Source organism: Dryas octopetala, chromosome 3 (genome assembly GCF_963921425.1).
Source record: "Dryas octopetala chromosome 3, drDryOcto1.1, whole genome shotgun sequence".
In the NCBI taxonomy this organism is placed as follows: Eukaryota; Viridiplantae; Streptophyta; class Magnoliopsida; order Rosales; family Rosaceae; genus Dryas; species Dryas octopetala.
Window position 1 is genome coordinate 4,123,549 of NC_141368.1, and position 22,928 is coordinate 4,146,476.

At 38.2% G+C, this 22,928-nt stretch overlaps 6 protein-coding genes and 1 non-coding gene across 9 annotated transcripts; 5 read left to right on the forward strand and 2 right to left on the reverse strand.

Moving 5' to 3' along the window:
- The first annotated feature begins 697 nt into the window (after positions 1 to 697).
- LOC147289799 (ferritin-4, chloroplastic-like) lies at positions 698 to 3,212 on the forward strand. The gene is made up of 8 exons (XM_086235273.1): positions 698 to 1,167; positions 1,485 to 1,568; positions 1,649 to 1,709; positions 1,864 to 1,951; positions 2,346 to 2,407; positions 2,606 to 2,671; positions 2,771 to 2,834; positions 2,933 to 3,212. Exons 1-8 carry the CDS (start codon positions 809 to 811, stop codon positions 2,989 to 2,991), a joined length of 843 nt encoding a protein of 280 aa, XP_086091399.1. The 5' UTR covers positions 698 to 808; the 3' UTR covers positions 2,992 to 3,212.
- Positions 3,213 to 4,298: 1,086 nt separating this feature from the next.
- On the reverse strand, positions 4,299 to 6,597 carry LOC147289800 (small ribosomal subunit protein eS4z). The gene is made up of 5 exons (XM_086235525.1): positions 6,504 to 6,597; positions 5,854 to 5,931; positions 5,538 to 5,718; positions 5,004 to 5,101; positions 4,299 to 4,888 (listed from the first exon to the last, which is right to left on the reverse strand). The coding sequence occupies exons 1-5, from the start codon at positions 6,504 to 6,506 to the stop codon at positions 4,454 to 4,456; spliced, it is 795 nt and encodes a 264-aa protein (XP_086091651.1). The 5' UTR covers positions 6,507 to 6,597; the 3' UTR covers positions 4,299 to 4,453.
- A 281-nt stretch (positions 6,598 to 6,878) lies between these two features.
- On the forward strand, positions 6,879 to 12,049 carry LOC147289801 (histidine acid phosphatase family protein). Of its 3 annotated transcripts, none has more exons than XM_086235270.1 (12): positions 6,879 to 7,061; positions 7,261 to 7,348; positions 7,821 to 8,114; positions 8,438 to 8,596; positions 8,781 to 8,921; positions 9,032 to 9,088; positions 9,497 to 9,635; positions 10,587 to 10,691; positions 10,808 to 10,998; positions 11,298 to 11,339; positions 11,418 to 11,505; positions 11,677 to 12,049. In XM_086235270.1, the coding sequence occupies exons 1-12, from the start codon at positions 6,952 to 6,954 to the stop codon at positions 11,757 to 11,759; spliced, it is 1,497 nt and encodes a 498-aa protein (XP_086091396.1). In that variant the 5' UTR covers positions 6,879 to 6,951; the 3' UTR covers positions 11,760 to 12,049. The 3 variants fall into 3 exon arrangements, with proteins under 3 accessions (XP_086091396.1, XP_086091398.1, XP_086091397.1); XM_086235272.1 differs by having other exon boundaries at positions 6,880 to 7,061; positions 11,743 to 12,049; XM_086235271.1 differs by having other exon boundaries at positions 6,880 to 7,061; positions 11,418 to 12,049.
- Positions 12,050 to 12,331: 282 nt separating this feature from the next.
- On the reverse strand, positions 12,332 to 14,939 carry LOC147289802 (protein MID1-COMPLEMENTING ACTIVITY 1-like). The gene is made up of 7 exons (XM_086234895.1): positions 14,577 to 14,939; positions 13,781 to 14,133; positions 13,561 to 13,673; positions 13,332 to 13,403; positions 13,127 to 13,233; positions 12,848 to 12,941; positions 12,332 to 12,669 (listed from the first exon to the last, which is right to left on the reverse strand). Exons 1-7 carry the CDS (start codon positions 14,937 to 14,939, stop codon positions 12,617 to 12,619), a joined length of 1,155 nt encoding a protein of 384 aa, XP_086091021.1. The 3' UTR covers positions 12,332 to 12,616.
- Positions 14,940 to 15,712: 773 nt separating this feature from the next.
- Positions 15,713 to 15,794, forward strand: TRNAS-CGA (transfer RNA serine (anticodon CGA)). Its single transcript has one exon. It is a non-coding gene; the product is annotated as a tRNA-Ser (tRNA).
- Positions 15,795 to 15,931: 137 nt separating this feature from the next.
- LOC147289804 (eukaryotic translation initiation factor 2 alpha subunit) lies at positions 15,932 to 19,109 on the forward strand. The gene is made up of 7 exons (XM_086236555.1): positions 15,932 to 16,459; positions 17,202 to 17,258; positions 17,338 to 17,424; positions 17,518 to 17,664; positions 17,761 to 17,865; positions 18,354 to 18,452; positions 18,692 to 19,109. Exons 1-7 carry the CDS (start codon positions 16,076 to 16,078, stop codon positions 18,842 to 18,844), a joined length of 1,032 nt encoding a protein of 343 aa, XP_086092681.1. The 5' UTR covers positions 15,932 to 16,075; the 3' UTR covers positions 18,845 to 19,109.
- A 570-nt stretch (positions 19,110 to 19,679) lies between these two features.
- On the forward strand, positions 19,680 to 22,870 carry LOC147289805 (S-adenosyl-L-methionine-dependent methyltransferases superfamily protein). The gene is made up of 8 exons (XM_086235695.1): positions 19,680 to 20,233; positions 20,483 to 20,632; positions 20,722 to 20,992; positions 21,098 to 21,208; positions 21,408 to 21,579; positions 21,829 to 22,065; positions 22,278 to 22,472; positions 22,557 to 22,870. Exons 1-8 carry the CDS (start codon positions 19,715 to 19,717, stop codon positions 22,741 to 22,743), a joined length of 1,842 nt encoding a protein of 613 aa, XP_086091821.1. The 5' UTR covers positions 19,680 to 19,714; the 3' UTR covers positions 22,744 to 22,870.
- The last annotated feature ends 58 nt before the right edge of the window (positions 22,871 to 22,928 follow it).

Here is a 22,928-nt window from a genome sequence, read left to right on the forward strand (position 1 = left end):
TTCATGCTTTATTGAAAAGTGATGCTCTAAAAAGGAAAATTGAAACCCTCTGACCAACTTGGGTTTTATTTTCATTTTCAATAGGAAAATATTAATATAATTTTTTAAGATCAAATTTTCCCTATTAACAATTCAAAATACAAATTATAACATGATTAAAAAACGAAACAATTTTTATTTTTATTCCTTTTTCTAGAAAATGTGTTGAAATTAATTTTTTAAAAACTCTATTTCGTGAACCAAAGAAGACCTTATTGTAATCCAATAAAATTAGGTGATTACTTCCTTAAAAAAGAGAAACTAGGTAATTAATATCCTTTATTCCATAGAAAGAAATATCCTTGATGAGAAACTGTGAGGATCCTGCTAAGAATTTAATTTCCCAATTAATGAAGAACCCAAAAGGGAAAATAAGATTCTCACACTTTCTGTTTCCTCTCGGCCTCATAAAAAGCAAGTAAAAAGAAACCCTAATTTCCAAATCATTGAACGCATGGACTAAAATCCAGATATTTCTTTGGGATGCCACAGGTGACAAGACAGCCACCTAAGCCACGAGGCCGCCACGCGCCCATCCCCACCACTCAATCTGGACCGTCCTCGTGTCTTAAATCCAATGGTTCACAAAATTCTTCGCCACCCATATAACCCTGTCCATCTCTGCACATCTCTATCCTCACCTTCACACCACACACACTCACCGCTCTCTCAAAACCCTCAATTCTCTGTTCTTCAACCGCTGAACTCTCTCACTCTCTCTCTCACTCTCTCTCAGAATCTCTGTGTTTCTCTTTCTGTTTCTGAAACCATGCTTCTCAAAGCTTCTCCAGCCCCCTCTCACTTGATCACTCGCGGAGAGAACTTGGGGAGTCCCCTGTTTTCCTCTGCACCATCGTCACTGTCGACGGCGTCGTATTCGTCTTCACCTCTGAACTCGTTCACGTCCCTGTCTTCGATTCTTCGGTTCTCGCCGGCGACCAGAAATGAAGGTGGGGTTGTGGTCTGTGCGTCCAAGAATGCGAACAATCGGCCGCTCACCGGTGTGGTTTTCGAGCCCTTTGAAGAGGTGAAGAAGGAGCTCGATCTCGTCCCTACTCTCCCACAAGTCTCTCTCGCTCGCCAGAAGTTCACTGACGAAAGTGAGGCCGCCATTAACGAACAGATCAAGTGGGTTTTGTTTCTTTTCCCTTAAAAAGTTATGTGTGAAACAAAATTTCTTTTGTAGTTTTTGAGGACTGATTTTGGTGTTTAAATCTTAAAAGTTCAATCTTTATGCAATATCTGGTTGTGTGTGTCAAAGCATTCATATTTCCTGTGAAAGATTGTGTCTTTCATTGTTTATTCTCTGTGTGCTTGAATGTGTTTATGGGTATGTTTGTAAATCTTTTGCTATTGAGCCTCTGTATTTTCTGATAGAAATTGGGTTATGTTTGTTTATATGCTCTGGTTTCTAACGTTTTATTTGTTTCTTGGTGGAATTTTAGTGTGGAATACAACGTCTCGTACGTTTACCATGCCATGTATGCCTACTTCGACAGGGACAATGTCGCACTCAGGGGTCTTGCAAAGTAATTTCTTGGAAATCTTTGAACTATTTTTTAGCGTTATTTTACAATGATTTGGCTATTTACGGTTTCGTTCTATACAGGTTTTTCAAGGAATCGAGTGAGGAAGAGAGGGGTCATGCTGAGAAGTTTATGGAATACCAGGTGTTTGGTTTATTTCTTATATAGTATATAATGCTTTATGTGTTTTTTGGTACACTGTAGGCTTTAAATTCAGTTTCTCATTTATCAAATTGAATTCCTTATATATCTGTGTATATATATATATATATATATTTTTTTTTTGGGTAACTCTCAGAATATACGTGGTGGAAGAGTGAAATTGCAGTCTATACTGATGCCCCTCTCTGAGTTTGATCACGCAGAGAAAGGAGATGCTTTATATGGTTAGTTTCATTGGCCCTCGCTTGTGTATTTGTGATAAGAGCTACTCTTTAACAATAACATTTTGTCCCTTAGACCCAAAATTATCATTTACTCAATTAGGATTTACATAAATTATTTCTCGAGTGATGTGCTTGCATGAAATCGTGTTTAGTTATTCACGGCACAGTATATTTGAGGTTTGAAGAAATTTGGATACCTACTTAACAGTGAAAAATGTGAAATATGTCATTAAATCTGTGCTGAAATATAGATAAAGAAAAATGACAGAACGAAATATAGATAAATATTTGAGTTTTGTGGTGATGATTTTTCTGTCATTGGACCGTTCAAGGACTAACATGCTATGTATGATTGTTATTAGTGAGCTCAAACTCTTCTTATTTTTTGATGTAGCAATGGAGCTTGCATTGTCTCTAGAGAAACTGACAAATGAAAAGCTGCTCAACCTGCACCATGTAAGGAATCTATTCTTATTCCATGCTATTTTCTTAGCTTGAGATGATGATAGTTTTAGCAGATTATATTTGGTATATGTTAATTCACCAATAACACCATTTGATTCATGGTAAGAATTAACACACGCCACTATGTTTGAAGATTCAAACCTATGAGGCGATGCTATGTTCTAATACATGCTTTTATGTGACTAACAGGTTGCTGATCGGAACAAAGATGTGCAGTTGTCAGATTTCATCGAAACCGAGTTTCTGACTGAGCAGGTGATTCTTGATGCCCTTCTTTGTTTATCCTGAAAGGGAAAGAGTTCTACAGGGCTATATGTAGCATGATTTTGATTTCTCCTATTTTTACCTTTGCAGGTGGAAGCCATCAAGAAAATATCAGAATATGTTGCCCAACTGAGGAGAGTGGGCAAAGGACATGGTAGGAACCCACAATTGATTCCCATTGTTATCTTATGCAAGTGTTAAAAAAGACCTTTTCCTGTTTTCTAAAACTGTCTGCTTTGCCTGGCATTTCAGGGGTTTGGCACTTTGATCAGATGCTGCTCCATGATGAGGTTGATGCAATTGCTGCTTGATTCATCACCTTTCTTTCAGAGGTTACCAGTTTGAAGGTGGTTGGATGCTGCATGCTGTGCTGATGGTTCTTGGTTTAGAGATTTTGATTGTGGTGTTAGAACCTTCTGTTAGTTTGATAGATGGGGGTAGTGCATGGACAAAATCTTAGTCAAGTTAGTTAAACGCAGCTTATGAACTTTGCCCTGCTATTAAATATATAAGACCTCTTTGTTTCTACTTATTTTCTTTTGTTTGCGTATGTTTTCAAAGAAAAGAAAAATAAATTGAAAAAAAGCTAGTCCACTGGAATTTTTGTGACCCTCAATTATTTCTACCTTCTTGATGAAGACTGGGACCCGAGGGGCTGGAAACTCTATATTAGTCTAACTCATGGGGGGTAGTGCATGGACAAAATCTTAGTCAAGTTAGTTAAACGCAGCATATGAACTTTGCCCTGCTATTAAATATATAAGACCTCTTTGTTTCTACTTATTTTCTTTTGTTTGCGTATGTTTTCAAAGAAAAGAAAAATAAATTGAAAAAAAGCTAGTCCACTGGAATTTTTGTGACCCTCAATTATTTCTACCTTCTTGATGAAGACTGGGACCCGAGGGGCTGGAAACTCTATATTAGTCTAACTCATGGGTGTTGTGGTCTCCATTCTGTGGACCATTAATATATTTGTGCCTACAAAGTGGTATTTCAAGTACTTGTGCTGGCACTTAAATTTTTCTGTCTCCTTAAATTTGTGCCAAGAGGACTGATGTGGTCGTTGTGGACTTGTGGGGATGTGGAATTTTTGTTCGGGTTCGGACTATCATTTTCTACACGAACCACTCTGATTAAATTCTTTTGTTGCCAACTTGAAACATTAAAAGTGCCAAGTCCTGGTCAATTTTAAATATTTCCAACTTAAACATTGAAAGTGCCAAGCCCTCTTATTTTTATTATTAAGAAATATTTTTGAAAAACTTATCTATAAAGGTGTATGTATATATTTGCGCGTGTATTTTTATTGTTAGATCACATGATGAAGACACCATTACATGAAAATTTACTCATTAAATTTGGTAACATTTGGACCCTAAGCCTTATTTTATTTAATAAGCTTTAAATACTATGCTCGCAGTTGTTGGGGGCAGCACAATTAAAAGAGCCGGACTGACGGACTCCTTAAAAAGGCCCGAACGGACCATCTTAGATTTGACACTTTATATGCTAACGTTCAACACGTTAGTAATCAAAACTCAAAAGTTCTTTTTTTTTTTTTTTTTTTTTTGGAAACATCATAAGGTTTAGCAAGAAAACCGCATGATTTAACTTAAAAAAAACAAAAATTGAGGTCCACAATCTAGGACTCCCCAGGTACTAAACGAAACAAGCATGAAAATTTTGAGGAACTTCAGAACTAATGGTTCCGGGCCCAACAGTAAAAACAGTAACGCATGACTACATCAAAATTTGGAGCCTGTTCATAACTGCCTATGCAGTGGATGGTTGTTGCGCTGCTTGCCTCTTTCTTGCCTCTTCAATGATGGACAGCTTAATACCTTTTCCCTTAGGCAGACTTACCCATGGCTTCGTCCCCTTGCCAATGGTGAACACATTGCCCAGTCGAGTAGCAAATTCATGGCCAGTGGCATCTTGAACATGGATTGTCTCAAAACTGCCCTTGTGTTTCTCCCTGTTCTTGATCACTCCAACACGCCCTGTATTCCTTCCACCTGTAACCATAACCACATTGCCAACATCAAACTTAATGAAGTCAGTGATCTTGTTGCTCTCTAGGTCAAGCTTGATAGTGTCGTTGGCCTTGATGAGAGGGTCAGGGTAGCGGATGGTTCGCCCATCATAGGTGTTGAGGTATGGGATACCCTTTTGCCCAAACTGCACAGACCGGACTTTGCACAGTTTAAACTGCAGAAAAAAGAACCATTCTCAAGACATCAGAATAAAGCATCAGATATCTATTTGTTCACAAGATGGAAAGATAAATAATTAAAAATCATATCCAGAGAACTAAAAGAATAACCTTTGCTTCTTCATCCCTGATTGAGTGTAGACGGAACCGACCCTTTGTGTCATAAAGGAGACGGAAATTCTCATTGGTTTTGGGGATTGATATAACATCTGGAAAGCAAAGGGACAATATAAGTGAGAACCAATAAAATCACAGAATCAAAATATATGGCCATGAAATGAAGGGACACAACTATCAGTACCAATGTGATTTTACAAACTGAACGCATCTAAGAACAAATTGGCACATCAAGTAGTTGAGTACAGTTATATGGCAAAATGAGTGTGGCCAATACACCATGGTGGTAGCATCATTCTATCTTTTTGAGACTACCTACCCAAGAATCTAATGTTCTTTTCACAACACCTACCAACTGGTTAAATATAGGTGCCTTAAAGAGAAGAGAAAACATACACAATCCTCTTACAACAATCTGTCTAGGAAAAATTTTCTCATACAAAGACAACAAATCATGTTTTTAACAGATTAAGGCCTAGCAGGAAGAAGAAAAACAATGATTTCAGTTAGAAGATTGGATGAGCATACCCATGAAACCTGAAGGATATGTTTTGTCAGTCCTAACCTTCCCATCCACCAGAACATGTCGTTGCATCAAAATTGAAATGACCTCACGGTAAGTGAGAGCATACTTCAATCGGTTTCTTAAGCTGATGATCAATGGCAGGCATTCCCTGGACTTGTGGGGTCCAGATGAAGGCTTAGGAGCCTAGGGAAGAAAAGAAAAAAAAAAAGAGTTCCAAGGAATGAAATGAGCCATTAGAGATGTATATCTGATAAATAAGGATGGTGCGCAAGCATCATCATCATAAAAAGGAAACCAAATCTTAGGTTTTCGACTTACAAATGCACCACCAAGTTTGTCAAGCATCCAATGGTTTGGGGCATTGAGCCTCTTCAAATGCTTCTTCAACCCTCTAGCCTGCAACAGCCACAAGCATGAAGTTCAACAACCAAAAAGATACCATTTGTAAATGAGAACATAAGTCAGCTCGTGAAACACTTCTTTTGTTTGTTTGTTTTCCACTTTTCCCTATCTAAAATTGCCAATCACATCACAACTGAATATTCAATTTACAATATTCATCCTGATAAGCTAAGTTTTGATATTTTCACTGAACTTGGTAACTCGCTATCGTCAGTCCTGGTGCGACGATATGATCATATCAATAGATCATGTGATCACTTAATGTAATCACATTGAAAAATTCTAGGCATATGCCAAATACAAACAGGAATCAACGCTAAAAAAACCAAAACCAACACCAAACAGCGCAACTGAAATAAAAGTTTATTTCAATTGCTCAGGCAATATTGAAAATTATGAAAAAAAAAAAAAAAAAAAAAGCTTTTGTGGCACTCTGTATATTAATCAATGTCCTAAGCTTCCAAACGAAGCCAGCTTATAAATCTAGACCTGGGTATTACATGTCATGCACATTTATATGAAAGAAAAGAAAAGAAAATCAGAGAAAGCATTCTGTAACGAAGTACCATTTTGCGATTGTGAGCTTGACCTCCGGTGGAGTGTCTGAGCCTCTGCGGCAATGGAGCACTCTCACCAGAGAGAGAGAGAGAGAGAGAGAGGGAAATGACACCCCCAAAACCCTATACAATTGTTTATCTCAGGTGGCAATGACCGTATGACCTCGTGGGTGGGCTTTTTGGAGATCCAAATACTATTTGGGCCATAACTCGCGGCTCGATCTGCTACGGGCCACAAGGTCGTGGTCCATCAGACCGCACCACCTCGCGCACAACGGTTGTGCCACGTGGCGTTCACAGTAGCGGGCTAGTTGCGTCACTTTGACGACCAAAAAAGAAGGAAACTTTGAAAAAAAAAAAAGAAAAGGAAACTTTCTCTCCCTATCTAAAAGAAAAAATTGAAACGTTTTGTTTTCGGTTTATTCCTTTCGTCGAGTTCACAACAGAGAGAGAGAGAATGGAGCGCGCTATGGCGGTTTCTCTGCTGATACTGTTATCAGTACTCGTCCATTCAAACGCCGAAGAAGAAGCTTTCGATGTTCGCCGACACCTTTCTACTGTGTCCAGGTTTGTCTTTCACAAAATCAAATTTGTGCGTTAATTTGACTATGAATGTGCTCTTATATTTATTTTTTTCTTAATCGTATTCTACAATTCAATTATTAAATTTAAGAATTAACTTTTCCGAAAAATAGAAGAACCTTAGTGATGGGAGTCTATGATTATGAGGCATAGAGCATATAATCTAATGGGTTCTTGTATGCAGATACGGTGTCGTTAAAGACATTGCGGACAATTCATTCGTACCGTCTGGGATTCCAGATGGATGTACTCCTATTCACTTAAACCTTGTGGTAAATTTCTTTTTTCATATTTTCATTGCCAATTCCCAAACTGCCATTTGTGTTTCAACTGCTTGTTTGTCCAATGCTAAACAAGCATCAGATAAAGAGACATTATTAGCTTCTAATGTAAATTCAAGATTGAAACTGCAAATCAGTTTGTTATGTATGTATATCTGTAATATAAGTTTGTATGTATCAATGTATTCCAGTTGCATATTTAATTATCAGAATTGATTTTGTTGGCCTGACTCATGCCCATTTGGTAATTTGTGCAACAACCCTCTAGACTTGCCCGCAAGAAATTTTCAATTTGTGCAACAACCGTCTAGAACTAAATAGGGACTTAGTTCTCAGCGTTATTAATATAGTTAGCACTATATTTAAGTTTATTGGCCAACTTTTGTACCCACTATTTTACTATTTTAGTGCCTGAACTAGAGAGTGTCACATTTAGGGATCCTGATGAAACTTGTGTTACCAGGCAAGGCATGGAACTCGTTCTCCTACCAAAAAACGGATGCGGGAGTTGGACAACCTGGCAGCTCGTCTGGAGGTATTACTGAGAGAAGCAGAAGAACAGAACCTGTCTTTGCAAAAGCTTCCTGCTTGGTTACAGGGTTGGACCTCTCCTTGGAAAGGAAAGCTGAAGGGTGGAGAATTGATTAGCAAAGGAGAGGATGAACTCTATGATCTTGGAATTAGGGTTAGAGAAAGATTTCCAAATCTGTTTATTGAGGATTACCATCCTGATGTTTATACAATTAAGGCAACGCAGGTAAGTTGTGTTCTAAGTTTGATTTTTACTTTTTATTATATTAAAACATTCAACAATTCTTTTCCTGTATGTTATATATTATCGCCATGTTTAGTCTTATTTTATAGATTGGTGGCGACTTTCAATATGGCATAACAGTCATCTATTAGCATGGCAATTTTCTATTGGAATGTTTGGAGTAACCCTTATTGTCATTGGTTGAGGCTTTAAGCTGATTGAAGTTAATTTTATCTCACTGGCTGTGAATATATGCCTTTAGATTTTTTTTCAGATCTTTAAGAACCTATCAATTTATAGTCCTTTTATTATTTGATGTGTGGTAGGTCCCTCGGGCATCTGCCAGTGCTGTGGCATTTGGCATGGGATTGTTTAGTGGGAAAGGAAGTCTTGGACCAGGGAATCATCGAGCTTTTGCAGTAATCAGTGAAAACCGTGCAAGTGATATACAGCTGAGGTTTTATGATTGTTGCGATAACTACAAGGTAATTCTGCGGTATCAATTTTCATTGATTTTCAAGACACATGCAAACACACAGACTGATCATGCAACTTGCTTGGTTGGTGGGATCGGGTGGAAGAGGACTGGGTTTCCCATAACCCCATTTCTAATGGTATATCTGCAATTCAGTGCTTTATTTGTTGGTTGATGTAGACTTATGTATGCAGGACTTTAGGAAAAATCAAGAGCCTGCTGTTAATAAGCTTAAGGAACCTGTCTTTGATGAAATTACTTCTGCATTAACCGGGCGCTACAAGTTGAATTTTACAAGGCAGGATACATCTTCTCTCTGGTTTCTTTGCAAACAGGTGATTGCTTTCTTTCGGTTTTTATACACAAAGACATTTTGTTTCTCTCATGCATTGAGACTTAAGTGCAATTGATATTATGGTCATCTGTTGGTTGCTTGATTTGGCAGGAAGCGTCCTTGTTGAATATAACTGATCAAGCTTGTGCACTTTTCAGCCCCTCTGAGGTACGTCAGATATTTTATTATCAAATATGATATGCCAAGTTATTTGATTTTATTCCCTGGTAATCAGAAAATGCTGTATAACATTTTTGGTTTGAACCTGAATTGATAAATGAACAGGTATGTAATGACTCCAATATTGTGATTTGTGAAGACTATTAAAATAATTGAAACTACTTCTATGATGAATACTAGTGTTTTAGGTTGTAGACATATATTAATGGACTGGGAAAAGGAAGTGAGTTGGTGCTGAAACTGAATAACAAAAATTTAAATAGACTGTTTTTTGGAGAATGCAATTGAGTACTTTATTCCCTGCTTTGGTTGCGAATTAGTAATATAAGTAAAACTAAGTTTCCTATGTTCTCAATTTTTTTTGCCTATTCACATGGAAAAGTCTCCTGTGTTTAGGTTGCTTTGCTGGAGTGGACAGATGATTTGGAGGCCTTTATATTAAAGGGTTATGGTAAAGCATTAAACTATCGAATGGGAGTGCCCTTACTTCAAGATGTTGTGCAATCCATGGAGCAGGCTATTAAGGCTGAAGAAGGTACTTATATGAACTTGATAAAAAGGATTATTTATGAATTGTTTTTCTTTTTTCTCCTCTTTAAACCCTGTCTTGGGTAACCTTGTACTGACCAATTAGCAATGAGTGGAGAGGCCTAAGATATTATTTACTAAAATGCAGGCTTAGAGTGCCCAATGTGGGATTTATATTTGCAACATGATATTTCATTCTGTTCGTAGATTCTTTTATAAAAAGAGAGAAAAAGAACATTGAGGAAATTACAGATTTGGTCCACTTATTTTATACCTAGTTCAATTTTGGTCCACGATCTTTTTTAAGTTCTGTTTTGGTCCACTAATTGTTTCACTTGTTCAATAAAGGTCCAGCTTTGTGACTTTAAATCCTTTGGGTTCTGTTTTCTTCAATTATAATTGAAGTATAAGTTATATTTCATCATTTCTTAGTCATATAAACAAATTTGGAGTATTAGAATCTAAGAAAATTGAAATTGGGTGAAATTTGAAAAATTGGCAGTTTCGGGTACCCTACTTTGGGGTCAATTATCTTGAGTTTTAGAACTCCAATTTGAATGATATTTATATGGTTGTAAAGAAGAAATGTATAGCTTTAAAACAAGTATATGTTTGCTGAATTTGGAAGAGATTTGATAAGGTAAAAGGCAGGCCAAATTTGAGAAAACAAATCTGGACCTTTATTGAACAAATAAAACAATTAGTGGACCAAAACAAAACTTAAAAAAGATTGTGGATCAAAATTGAACTAGGTATAAAATAACTGGACTAAATTTGTAATTTCCTCAAAGAACATTATTGTACAGTTGTACTTTGAACCTATAAAATCCTATTGGTAATGCCATCATACTTGTATATGACTTCTGGGATTTGGACTCTCTCTCTCTCTCTCTCTCTCTCTCTCTCTCTCTCCCCCCCCCCCCTCTTCCCTTCTCTCTCCCCCTCTTTCCTCTTTTAGAAAAACATGTTCCTGGCAGTTATGAAAAGGCAAGGCTAAGGTTCGCACATGCAGAAACTGTGGTTCCATTTACGTGCTTGCTTGGACTATTTCTTGAAGGACCTGGTGAGTGATTTAATCAGTAAATGCTTAATTTTGGGTGAATGCATGTGTAGGGATCAAACATATGGCTTCTGCTATATGCTTTTCTCTTAGTAGGCTTTATCTTTTATATATTTCAGAATTTCAACAAATACAGAGAGAACAGCCCTTGCAACTCCCTCCAAAGCCTCCCCAGAAGAGAAATTGGAGGGGCAGCACTGTGGCACCTTTTGGTGGGAATAACATGCTGGTCCTCTATAGCTGTCCAGCTAACACTTCAAGCAAGTACTTTGTGCAAGTGCTGCACAATGAACATCCCATTCCAATGCCAGTAAGCCCCCATTATTTATATATTTTTTACTTTCAGTTATGATTTTTTAACATTTTTTATTTCCAAACTTTGGTTTCACTTTTTAACCGCAAAGATTTCATGAGGAACACAATATAGTTGTAACCAAATCTGATAACAAACTGCATATTATTTTTATCTTTGGTTTGCTTTCCATCCAATTTTTATTGTTGAACAGTGGTGAGCTGATTTAGGAACAGTTATGATGTATACCACTGTGATTTTTCCTCGTATTGAATTTTCAGATAATAATGTTTAATGTTTTGTGTTTTGGCATTTAGGGTTGTGATGGTTCTGATTTCTGTCCACTTGATGTTTTTAAGGTATTGTACTTATCCTACTTCCGCACTTATAGATATGTTCGCTTAGCTCATGCTTATTTTACCATTTGTGTTTTCCAGGAAAGAATAGTTGCTCCTCATGCGAAGCATGACTATAATACAGTATGCAATGTAAAACCGGAACAGCAGGAGCAGAAGCCTCCTACCAGTAAGTTATCTCTACTGTTCCGTTGGCTTTTCCCACTGGGGAACAGTGATAAAAAATCCCTCGATGAGTTGTAGTTTGTTCTTCAAGTGAGGAACATATAGTTCTTGCCCTTCTGTTCCTTGCTGGAACTGTGTTTACTGGTTTTCATTCACCGCCAGCTCTTTCTTCTAGGAGACCTCTATTTTGGATTGAAACAATTGCTAATACAGAAACTGCTCGTCTTTTGTCCTGGTACAGAAGTTTTTGAAGTTTGAAGTAACTCAGGCTGGCGATAGAGTTGTGTTGTATCATTGTCATCTTGTATTTTGGCTCCCAATAGAGCTTTACTGTCTTGCTGGGCCAATGTGTTCTTGGAGAGATGGCATGCGTATTTATTAGTTCAACAGTGGGCATTTTGTTCTTACAGAAAGTATGATTATGGTATCAATCAATTTGATTGTCCTTAAATCACTTCTGACTCCTACTAACAAAGGAGACATTTCTACTATTTGTGTTGAAACATGAAGTGTAGACGAGTTATGTTACATTTCTGATGAACCACGTATCCCGGACTAGGTAACATTCTTTACATTGCAGTCTTGTTGAGCATTCATTTTAAACCAAAAGAAGCTACATGCGTCTCCCTTTGTAGTCTGGACTCTGGAGGATAGTTTCTGTAAAGTTACAACACTTCTAATCTTTCTCAACCCACGTCCATAGCTATGTATGTGAAGTTGGAGCAAAGATTAAAGATGGGTTTGACATGATGTTAAAGCTAAAAACGAGAATATAACACGATATTGAGGCCCAAAAAACGAATAGAACACAATGCGTAGTTTATGCAGGGTCTTACTAAGTACATGCTGTCGTTGGAACTATAAAAGCAGGTAAACGGCATGCCACCCTGTTGAGTTATTCTAGAATGGCATGCCGTTTAGATCCTATTGGCCACCCATTTTGACTCGTCATGTTTACATAACTTATAGTTTGCACATAGAAATTCATCTGTAACATACTACAGAAAAACAAGAGCACAGTCGATTTCTCGTCTAGGTCTTTATGGTCTCTTTCTCTAAGCACGAGCATGTTATCTTGTATATTTCGAAGTTGAACTTTAAGGCATACGAGGCACTCAAGGCTTCATGTATTGGAATGGGGGAGGAATCATCTTTCTTCCTTGGCAACCTGCGAGAGATTTGCTTTTAACAAGAGCAGAAGCTGCAATATATAAAGAAGCAACTTCTACAACTCTGGTATGCTAGTATCAACCAGAGCTTGAAGTGCTAGAACGAGACCATACATAAGAAAGAAAAACTCCTATTGTTAAGCACCAAGGATAAGGCGATAAGCTCATGGCGCCTACCTTCAAAGTCTCGTAGTTCAAGTTCTTGTAGCTCTTGAACCATTGCACAACAGCAGCACATGATGTGGGTGAAGAAGTCGTCGCAAAAACTTCCCTACAAGTAAATTTGGTTAGTATGCATGATAGGAAGCCAACTCTACTATACTTGTGAAATAGAATGAATTACAAAGGGCAATGTTCTCTTGCCAGACTCTAAATTTGAATCATATTTAGTTAAAAGTCAACTTAATTAATTATCTTAATTCAGTTAACAAGTGAATATTCCGAAATTATGAATACCTGTATGTTAAAAAGTTCTCGCAATTTCCTTCTCACCCAGCAAGTGTAACAGCAACAGGCACCGAAGACAGAGTATGCCACTAGGTTACTCGCTGCTTGTTCACGGGCTGTAAGTTCAAATGAAAAAAGCAATTAGAACCATATGGAGATCACCCTCCAACTGGCTGTTTTTGTTCACAACTATCATGTTGAAATGTGAACTCACATATTTTTCCTTTTGACACCACATTAGCTATCCATGAAAATGTGCCACAGGGATAGATGCATGTCTTTAGGCCTGTCAAAACATGGCAATTTACCCAGTGAGAAAAAATATGATCACACTGATAAAATTGGTTGCACATATAAATTATCAATTATGTGCAATTAATAACAAGATTATCAACACCATCAGATGCATATAGCAAGAATATAAATGGGTCTAAGAAACTCACTTAGACAAGGCTCACTGCAACAACCGAAAAGATCAGCCTGCCACTCAGACTGACCATCATTCTCAGGCACTAACCCAAGATCTCCATAGCTGCATTTCGCATTGGTTATGAACCTATGCCACAAATGCTTTAGTAAAGCAGATGTCGGGTTAAACACGAGTAATGCTACATGTATCATATTGACGGATTACATTGTTAGTTACATTTCTTAAACACTTACCCTGACGCTACAAAAGTTGGTTCATTGACAAGAAGCTTCTCAACTTTTTTTCCCGGATACACATTGACCACATTTTCTGCTAAATCCATAAGATGTTCAATCACTCGGCATTGATTCGGGTTGTTATTCGTTCTTGATCGCTGCAATTCAACGTTCAGCTTCTCTTTCTCCTCTTGGAGTGCCTCATGGAAAGCCAGGTGGGGGTACTTGCTAGACAGTGACTTCTCTAATATATCTGCATCTTTCTTCGTTCGATCAGGTTTTAACACCACATTATGGGCCTCTACGTCCTCCTCATCAACTGTATACACTCTTTGATCCTCTTCAATGGCCTGCAAGCCTTCCTTCAAATCCTAGTTCATTAATTGTTATGTACAACACCAATTAATTAGTTCACAATTAAGATTCTTCAACCCGTTTTATTTTGATTTGAAAATGTTTGCTCTCTTATCAAACAAATGCGAGATTCTCAATTTAAACTATTGATCAGGTGAATTATTACTTTTTTTGGCCAGGAGGTGAATTATTACTTAATTACTTTCTTTTGGTGCATGAGTATTCATTTCAGTTATCTTATAAGCACCAAATCTTATTTCACCTTTGCTATTAAAAAGTTGGTAACTATATAGTAATATTCAATAGTTGAGGAATTAGATTATATTCAAAGTGTGTGTAGATATGAACAAATGAAACATTGTCACATCATTATTTGAGATTATAAATTAAAAAGCAAGGAATTAGAAGTAAGACAAAGCTTGCAAGACATGTCCTTAATATGACATGCATATATAAGTACCTGCAGGCGAAACTCATGGAGCAGTGAAATGAAGGGTAGGAGGCCAAGACAGCTGTCAATCTCAGCCTGGACTTGGCGGAACTGATACACTACGCTCCACCCCATGGCAAGCATGTAGAGGCAGCTCTTGTCTCTGCAACTCTCCACTAGTTGAAGCGCTTTCTTCAGAGCCTCCTCCAGATGATCCAACGGCTCTTTTGTACCTGGGAGGTTCATCAGGTCCGTTGAATATTTCAGCTTCTCCAGCAAGTTCCCTGTCAGCCTCATGTGCTCCGCCAGCTGCTCGCAGTTGTTTCGGTGTGTCCTGGCATTTCCAGCCGAGGATATGATCATGTATGTGAGACTCAGAGCAGAGCTCGCCATGTAAGTGTGTGTGTGTGTGTGTGTTGGAAGCCTGGAAGGGACTAGAAGTCTAGAAGTGAAACTGATGACAACAAATCACGGACTAGTGGAATTGAAGTGAATTAATGTTTTGCTTTTCTTCTTTTCTTTTGGTATCTACAATGATCGATGGTGTTACTTTGTTTGCTTTGTTGTTTTATTTTTGTGAGTGCTTTATCTGTCAGCTTCCATCTTTTTCTTTCTTGGTTTTGCTTTGGTAGGAAGGAAAATGGTCCGAAGCTGTTGTCATCAGAAATTGAGAATAGTGTACTACTTCTTCTGTTAGATACTAGAACTAGAAACACCAACTTCTGACTTCAATCGAAAATCTCATCTCAATTTATGTTTTAGTGTCTAATTTATTCATATTCGAGTTCATTACAACTCTCATTTGTTTATGAAAAAAATATACCATCACATTACGTGTCAGATTAGTTGCTAATTAACTAAAAGTTAGTGCCCATGATATTGTTGAATGAAAATTCTTTCCATTCATGCCTGTTAATTATGCTGAAATTAGAGAATACATCTTAAAATGAAGTTGGATTGTGTTCTTGTATAGTTTCTAATTTAATCGTTTATAAAAAAAATCTAAAAGTTCTTTCAAACTTGTTCAGGATTGTATTAGTGAAATGAAAAATACATTTATAATCCTTGATTCCTAAAAAGAAGTTATATTGAAACCAATGATTCTATTGTTAAGACAATGAAAGCATTATTGATATATATTATTTTAGCTCCTTCGTCCGCGAGCCGTCGATATGTCCGAGTGGTTAAGGAGACAGACTCGAAATCTGTTGGGCTATGCCTGCGCAGGTTCGAATCCTGCTGTCGACGACCTTTTTTTTTTAATTTTACTTTTTAAAAATGGGCCGTGATGGGCCTACCCTACGCGTGCAGCCCACGAAAGAAAAAATAAATAAATACAATTAGAAAATCCAGGAACCGCCGTTTCCGGTAATAACTTGATTTTCTGAACTCGCTATCCATCAAAGCTCTTTCACTCTCACTGCTCAAAACCCTAACCCTCAATTTTCCACCGCGCCAAACACTCATTCTCCCGGAAACTCACGCACTCTCTCTCTTTCTCTCTCAAAGAATCCATCGGCGAAGCGAGAATGGCATCCCACACGCCGAACCTGGAGTGCCGCATGTACGAAGCCCGGTACCCGGAGGTGGACATGGCGGTGATGATCCAGGTGAAGAACATCGCCGACATGGGCGCCTACGTGTCCCTCCTCGAGTACAACAACATCGAGGGCATGATTCTCTTCTCGGAGCTCTCCCGCCGTCGGATTCGGAGTGTCAGCAGCCTCATCAAGGTGGGCCGCATCGAGCCTGTCATGGTCCTCAGGGTCGACAAGGAGAAGGGCTACATCGATTTGAGCAAGCGGAGGGTCTCTGAGGAGGACATTCAGGCTTGCGAGGAGAGGTACAATAAGAGCAAGCTCGTCCACTCCATCATGCGCCACGTGGCCGAGACTTTGACCATCGATTTGGAGGTATTTGGATTATGTTCATTTTGCTCAACGTTCAATACTTCTGGTTTTCTGCTGTTTGGGTTCTGAGAATTTTTTGAAAATTGCTTTTTTTGGAGAAGAAAAGTAGATTGTGGCTCAAAATGGCGTACTTTATTAGGCTTTGATGTGTAGCAGTGCTACAATTACAAAGTTATAAATGTTTAGTTTCAATATGAACTAGGCATTAATCTGTGGATTTGGTCAATGTGTCTTTTTGTTGATTTATGAAGCTCCATACATTGTTTGAGTGGATTTGGTTTTAGGGGTCACTCCGCTGTTTGTTTATTCTAGAAGCACTAGCTGTATTTGTTCTTCTTAATTTCTGTTCTATGTGCTACGAGGGTCCTGGTCAAATCACCATAGTATAGTTACACAAATAGTATGCGCTGTGGTTGTTCTTTGTACAGAATTATGGTTGTAACTTGAAATTGCTTCCAAGGAACACATGGACAGTAGTGTGTGTGTGTGTGTGTGTGTGAGAGAGAGAGAGAGAGAGAGAGAAGGGGGGAGGGGGACCTGGAACCAATGCTGATTTGCTTTAAGAAAGAGTTTATAGGATTATGTTTAAAGATAGAAACATCCTTTTTGTTTAGAATTATGTTGGTTGCAAATTCCTTTAGCTCAATAGGGCATGCTCAATCAAATTATTGATCGAGTGTAGTGCTTAATTTGTTTGTCGTCCATCTTTTCGTAGGCTATTACTAACTGACTTTACTTGTTACAGGATTTGTATGTCAATATTGGCTGGCCATTATACCGGAAGTACGGTCATGCTTTTGAGGTGAGAATGTTCACCATTTTTCAGGAGTATTTTTGTGTTCTTGATTTGCAGTAGTGAACATGGATTATTCTTTGTGCAGGCTTTCAAAATTATTGTGACTGATCCTGATTCAGTTCTTAGTGCCCTCACACGTGAGGTCAAAGAGGCTGGCCCTGATGGACAGGAGGTAAGGCCTGTTTCCATGAGGTTTATACAGTTTATTTTCCTGTTTATGCCACATATGCAAAGGCGCCATATTCCCTTACATCTTAATTTGTAGGTCACTAAGGTGGTTCCTGCTGTGTCAGAAGAAGTGAAAGAATCTCTAGTGAAGAATATTAGGAGAAGAATGACCCCACAACCATTGAAGATCCGAGCTGATATTGAAATGAAGTGTTTCCAATTTGATGGTGTTCTTCACATTAAGGTTTTATTCTGCTCTTCATGGCCTCTACTTCTTTTTCTTTGAGGGGTGTTTTCCTTTTTCTGGATTTTGATTTTAAACATGTTTGTAATTTTGCAGGATGCCATGCGGAAAGCAGAAGCTGCGGGCAATAATGACTGTCCTGTGAAAATTAAACTGGTTGCTCCTCCACTTTATGTTCTTACCACACAGACACTTGATAAGGTTCGCTCAACCTGTGATATAAATCTTGAGTTGATCAACTATTGATTGAATTGCATGATTACTATGCAGTAATCCAGATTTCTCACCGAGCCATATAGTGGCATGTTGATATTTATGTCTACATTGCATATCATGTTTTTGTGAAGCAGTTAGAGTGCTTTAACTTTTAATGTTCAGGTTTTAATTTCAACCTTGAATTTAGTGATGTGGGGCTATTCTGCCTTGCCCATCTAGTACTAAGTTTTAGTTACCTCTTAAGTTTGCTGGTTCTTTTTCATTGCTTCATTTATATCATCAATTTATTTGGTTTCCACTTGGATTCAGCATTGATTACAACTTTCTCTTCTAATGATACTATATCTTTAGAAAGCTGGAAATTGAGGAACCGTTTCTGTTGACCTTCCTAGAGGCAGTTGTCTACCATGATATAGTTTGTCACTAGCTACTTTGTCTAATGAATTTTGTCATTTCTGTTCTGGGTTGTGCAGGAGCAAGGGATATCAGTTCTAAGCAATGCAATTGTTGCTTGCACTCAAGCAATAGAACATCACAAGGGGAAACTAGTAGTGAAGGAGGCACCCAGAGTGGTGAGTGTCAATCCTCTTCTATATATTTTTTTGTTTCTTTTACAAAATTTTGGTTTTTCCATTTGTTTAGGTATTCAGCTGAATTGAATCCATTATCGGTCTTTTAGATCAAATCTTGCAGAACTTGCTTTATTCATGAGACGTTGAAACAATGAATTTCAAATCTTAATAGTGTTTTATTTAACTTGGCATAAAAACTATTTTTCTTTTTTTGGGTCTAACATGGTGTGCTGATGTAGGTGAGTGAGCGGGATGATAAATTGCTTGCTGAGCATATGATTAAGCTCCGGCAGGAGAATGAGGAGATTAGTGGTGATGAGGATAGTGAAGAAGAAGAAGATACAGGAATGGGAGAAGTTAACGTGGATGCAGGTCCGGGCATTGTAGATTGAAAAAAAAAAAATGTGGCATAGATATAAAGGCTCAACCATTTTTCTGAAGCAAGTTTTTTTTTTTGTTACTGTTTTTTTTTTTTTTTTTTTGTACTTGCTTTTTTTAACAGTTGTATAAAACCAATTTCGAAGTATTGTATCTTTGAGGTATTTTCCCAATTTACCGATTGACTGGAGGATTTGGTGGAGGACACATGACACCTTATTTAGTTCAACATCAGTGGTAGGTTTACTAGGTTATCTGTATTGGCGTGCATTAAATTAAGTGGGTTTCGATTGGTAGCTGACGGTGATGGTTCTAATTTTTTTTTAAATTTTTTTTTTTTAATTTTCAAGTGATTTGTAGAGGCAACATTTCTCTGTCTCCATGTACAGCATCTTCAAATGTTGCTTTCCAGTCGTTATAGAGGCTTTTTTTTTTTAATTATTTTTAAATGGGGAGGTGTAGTAAGAGTAAAGTAGTCTCTCATCTGAACTTTAAGCTCCTATGAAAAGCCATTGATTTATACTCAATCTGAAATCATTCCTATCTTACTATTAAATATATATAAAGCCATTGATTGCACATTGACCCAGTTTATGAGGCCGAAAAAAGAGATTGACCCAGTTAACCACTTGCCGCTGACTGGTGTATAAAAGTGATTAATCACAATTAAAAAACAGCGCCGTAGGTAGTTGTCATAAAATAATTGAAAAACCTGTGTCGCCTTCGTTCATCAGATAACGACATTTCGAAATCCTCATAGAATTACCGCGTATGTACGTACTTCCTCTCTACATTGAATCTCTTGATCATCATCAGCTGCTCTGCTTGCTTCGTATAAATACGTCTCTCTCTCTCTCTCACATTCACACACAGAGCTGACAAAAATGGGTATCTCAGTCCCAACCTTCTTCACAGAGAGAAAGTACCCATTCCTCTTCGCTCTCACACTGTTGCTGGTCTGCGTCACCATCCTTCTCTTCACCAACACCATCGCCTCTTACCCTCTTTTCTACTTCTCCGATCTCCAAACCTCATCACAGCCGTCCGTCTCTTCTTCCCTTTCACCGACTCATCATGCCTCCACCTCCAACCCCGTCACACCACCCCCCCTCCCAAACAACAAGGACTCCTCCAACCCCATCACCCCAACCCTCCGAAACGATGTCGTTTCCGATGGGTCTGCTGCTTCTGTTTCTTTGAATTTGATTTGGGGACTCTGCAAGGGTCCTGTGGCCGTTGATTACATACCCTGTTTGGACAATTTCAAAGCGATCAAGGCCTTGAAGTCAAGGAGGCACATGGAGCACCGCGAGCGGCATTGCCCCGAGCAGGGTCCGAGGTGTCTGGAGCCACTTCCCAAAGGTTACAAGGTGCCGGTTCCGTGGCCTAAGAGCAGGGACATGGTGAGATTTATGTTTTGGTAAGATTTGTTTCTGGTTTTTCTCAAATATTGCTTTCAATGAAGAAGGTGGGTATTTGGGAATGTTATAGCTTTTGATATTTAAGGCAATTCACTTTAAAAAACTCATTTTCCAAGCAAAATTTGCATGATTTTCTTTTTTGGGAAAGTGGTTGTGGAAATGTGATGGTGGGTGACATGTCTTCTGTACTTGAACATTCATTGATGTTTTGGTGATGTTCTCTGTTTGTAGATATGGTATGACAATGTCCCTCACCCAAAGCTGGTTGAGTATAAGAAGGACCAGAATTGGGTGCGCAAGTCTGGTGATTATCTTATTTTTCCTGGGGGAGGTACTCAGTTTAAGGAGGGAGTTACTCACTACATTAATTTCATCGAAAAGGTACGGTGTAACACCCATCTTTGCCACGAATAAACCTTTTGATTTTACATTGCTTTTGAACAATTTGATTTCTTTTTTTTTCACTCCAGACTTTACCAGCTATTAGATGGGGGAAGCACATTAGGGTTATTTTAGATGTTGGTTGTGGTGTTGCTAGTTTTGGCGGCTATTTGCTGGACAAAAATGTTATTACCATGTCATTTGCCCCAAAAGATGAACATGAAGCTCAGATACAGTTTGCTCTAGAAAGGGGAATTCCTGCTACTCTCTCAGTTATTGGAACACAAAGCCTGACATTTCCAGACAATGCATATGATTTGATTCATTGTGCACGGTGCAGGGTTCACTGGGATGCAGATGGTACTTTGTCTAAATTACTTCTTAGTATCATGTATGAAGTTCTTTCTTTATTCATTGTTCTCTGTCCTTTTCTCTCTGTTATTTTGATGGTTTTGGTTTGCGCAGGTGGGAAGCCACTGTTGGAGCTCAACCGTATTCTTAGGCCAGGGGGTTTTTTCATATGGTCTGCTACACCAGTTTATCGTGATGATGAAAGAGATACGCGTGTTTGGAAGTGTTCGTATTCTGATCCCTCTCTTTTTCACTCTTTCATCCTTGTAGTCTCCTTGTATCTTCTTTACTGGACTACATTTCATGGAAGCTTCTACATGCTTCATACAATTAGTGTAGACTTTAGCAATAACATTTCCAATAAAAAAGTGAAAATGTTTTAAGCTGATCTAAGTTGGATATTGATGCATGTTTCTTCTTGCAGCTATGGAGATTCTGACAAAATCAATGTGCTGGAAGGTTGTTGCTAAGCCTTATGATTCAACTGGAATTGGGCTTGTAATATACCAGAAGCCCGACTCATCTTCCTGCTACAGTAAACGCAAAGAAAAGAACCCACCAGTTTGTGATCATAAAGACAGGAAAAACATTTCATGGTAATCTTCTGGAATGTGTCTTCTCCCATCAAACTAAGCTACTGCTGCTTATTGTTAATATTAGTAGAGTAGTTGTGTGTATGATGCAGGTGTGGTAGTTGAATGCTTTTAATCTGAGATTATCATATATAATGTTAACTATGAAGCCATGAGGAGCATAGGAAAAATATAAGTCTGGACCAATATAAAACCTGTCTAAACAGAATACTCTTTAGCCTTGTTCTAATCTTGTCTATTTCTGTGTTACAGGTATGTGCCACTTACTAGTTGTCTTTCCGAACTGCCTGGATATAGCTGGCCCGTGTCCTGGCCCAAGAGGCTTAGCAGTAAACCTCCAAGCCTATCAACTGAGCCAGAAGCCGAGGAAATGTTCTACAACGACACCAAACGTTGGTCTGCTCTTGTGTCAAATGCCTATCTGAACAATGCTGCTATAAACTGGTCAAGTGTTCGGAATGTAATGGATATGAATGCTGGTTATGGAGGGTAAAATATACTTAGCAAATTAGTAGTTGCTATTTCCATATTCAATCATTCAATTTATCATCATATTGATTAGCCATTAGCGTTAGATGATCACTCCAATGCATTAGCAAAAATATGCAAATACAGGGTTTTTCTTTTTCTTTCTTTTGTTGGGGGGTATGCTTATTAGTGTAGCTCTAATCCAGTCCTCATTTTTGGTTGGTGCTTTTCAGATTTGCTGCGGCACTTATAGATCAACCTCTCTGGGTAATGAATGTCATCCCCGTTCATGTACCGGATACTCTGTCCATTATTTTCGATAGAGGGTTGATTGGAATCTATCAAGACTGGTGTGAGTCTTTGAACACCTACCCTCGAACATATGATCTACTGCATTCCAGTTTTCTCTTCACAAGCCTTTCACAAAGGTACGATAACTCACAAATCAGTATTTATCTCATGTGCATCACTAGCCAACAATTTTGATTTTAACCAGTCTTCAATTTTGTCAGATGCGACATTGTAGATGTAGTGGTGGAGATGGATCGCATATTGAGGCCAGGTGGATACATAGTTGTTCAAGACACAATGGAAATGATAGGCAAGCTGAGGCCAATTTTGCATTCGCTTCACTGGTCTTCAACCCTCCATCAAGATCAGTTTCTTGTTGGTAAAAAAGGTTTCTGGCGTCCAGAATGAGGTGCAAGTAGATCATCTTTTTTTTTTCTTTTTTTTTCATTTCCTCTGTACAATCTTATATTTATATGATAATCAATTGTAAGAAACAAATATATAGTCAACAATTTTTTTATTTTGACCCGCAAAATTCACGTCCCACGGTCAATAGATTCCATACCAGTAATGAAATGATAATTGTCAAGTTA

Excerpts from the sequence above, each read along its gene's own strand:
- LOC147289799 (XM_086235273.1), top strand. The coding sequence starts at position 809 with ATGCTTCTCAAAGCTTCTCCAGCCCCCTCTCACTTGATCACTCGCGGA. Across the intron at positions 1,952-2,345 it reads GAAAGGAGATGCTTTATATG|CAATGGAGCTTGCATTGTCT; the intron begins GTTAGTTTCATT and ends TTTTTGATGTAG. Across the intron at positions 2,408-2,605 it reads AGCTGCTCAACCTGCACCAT|GTTGCTGATCGGAACAAAGA; the intron begins GTAAGGAATCTA and ends TGTGACTAACAG.
- LOC147289802 (XM_086234895.1), bottom strand. The coding sequence starts at position 14,939 with ATGGCGAGCTCTGCTCTGAGTCTCACATACATGATCATATCCTCGGCT. Across the intron at positions 13,674-13,780 it reads CCAACTTTTGTAGCGTCAGG|GTTCATAACCAATGCGAAAT; the intron begins GTAAGTGTTTAA and ends TTTGTGGCATAG. Across the intron at positions 12,942-13,126 it reads GAGAACTTTTTAACATACAG|GGAAGTTTTTGCGACGACTT; the intron begins GTATTCATAATT and ends ATTTACTTGTAG.
- LOC147289801 (XM_086235270.1), top strand. The coding sequence starts at position 6,952 with ATGGAGCGCGCTATGGCGGTTTCTCTGCTGATACTGTTATCAGTACTC. Across the intron at positions 8,115-8,437 it reads ATACAATTAAGGCAACGCAG|GTCCCTCGGGCATCTGCCAG; the intron begins GTAAGTTGTGTT and ends GATGTGTGGTAG. Across the intron at positions 11,506-11,676 it reads GGAGCAGAAGCCTCCTACCA|GAGACCTCTATTTTGGATTG; the intron begins GTAAGTTATCTC and ends TCTTTCTTCTAG.
- LOC147289805 (XM_086235695.1), top strand. The coding sequence starts at position 19,715 with ATGGGTATCTCAGTCCCAACCTTCTTCACAGAGAGAAAGTACCCATTC. Across the intron at positions 20,633-20,721 it reads ACATTAATTTCATCGAAAAG|ACTTTACCAGCTATTAGATG; the intron begins GTACGGTGTAAC and ends TTTTCACTCCAG. Across the intron at positions 21,580-21,828 it reads GACAGGAAAAACATTTCATG|GTATGTGCCACTTACTAGTT; the intron begins GTAATCTTCTGG and ends TCTGTGTTACAG.
- LOC147289800 (XM_086235525.1), bottom strand. Across the intron at positions 5,102-5,537 it reads ATATCCTTCAGGTTTCATGG|ATGTTATATCAATCCCCAAA; the intron begins GTATGCTCATCC and ends TTTGCTTTCCAG. Across the intron at positions 4,889-5,003 it reads TCAGGGATGAAGAAGCAAAG|TTTAAACTGTGCAAAGTCCG; the intron begins GTTATTCTTTTA and ends TTTTTTCTGCAG.
- LOC147289804 (XM_086236555.1), top strand. The coding sequence starts at position 16,076 with ATGGCATCCCACACGCCGAACCTGGAGTGCCGCATGTACGAAGCCCGG. Across the intron at positions 17,259-17,337 it reads AGTACGGTCATGCTTTTGAG|GCTTTCAAAATTATTGTGAC; the intron begins GTGAGAATGTTC and ends TTCTTTGTGCAG. Across the intron at positions 17,665-17,760 it reads ATGGTGTTCTTCACATTAAG|GATGCCATGCGGAAAGCAGA; the intron begins GTTTTATTCTGC and ends GTAATTTTGCAG.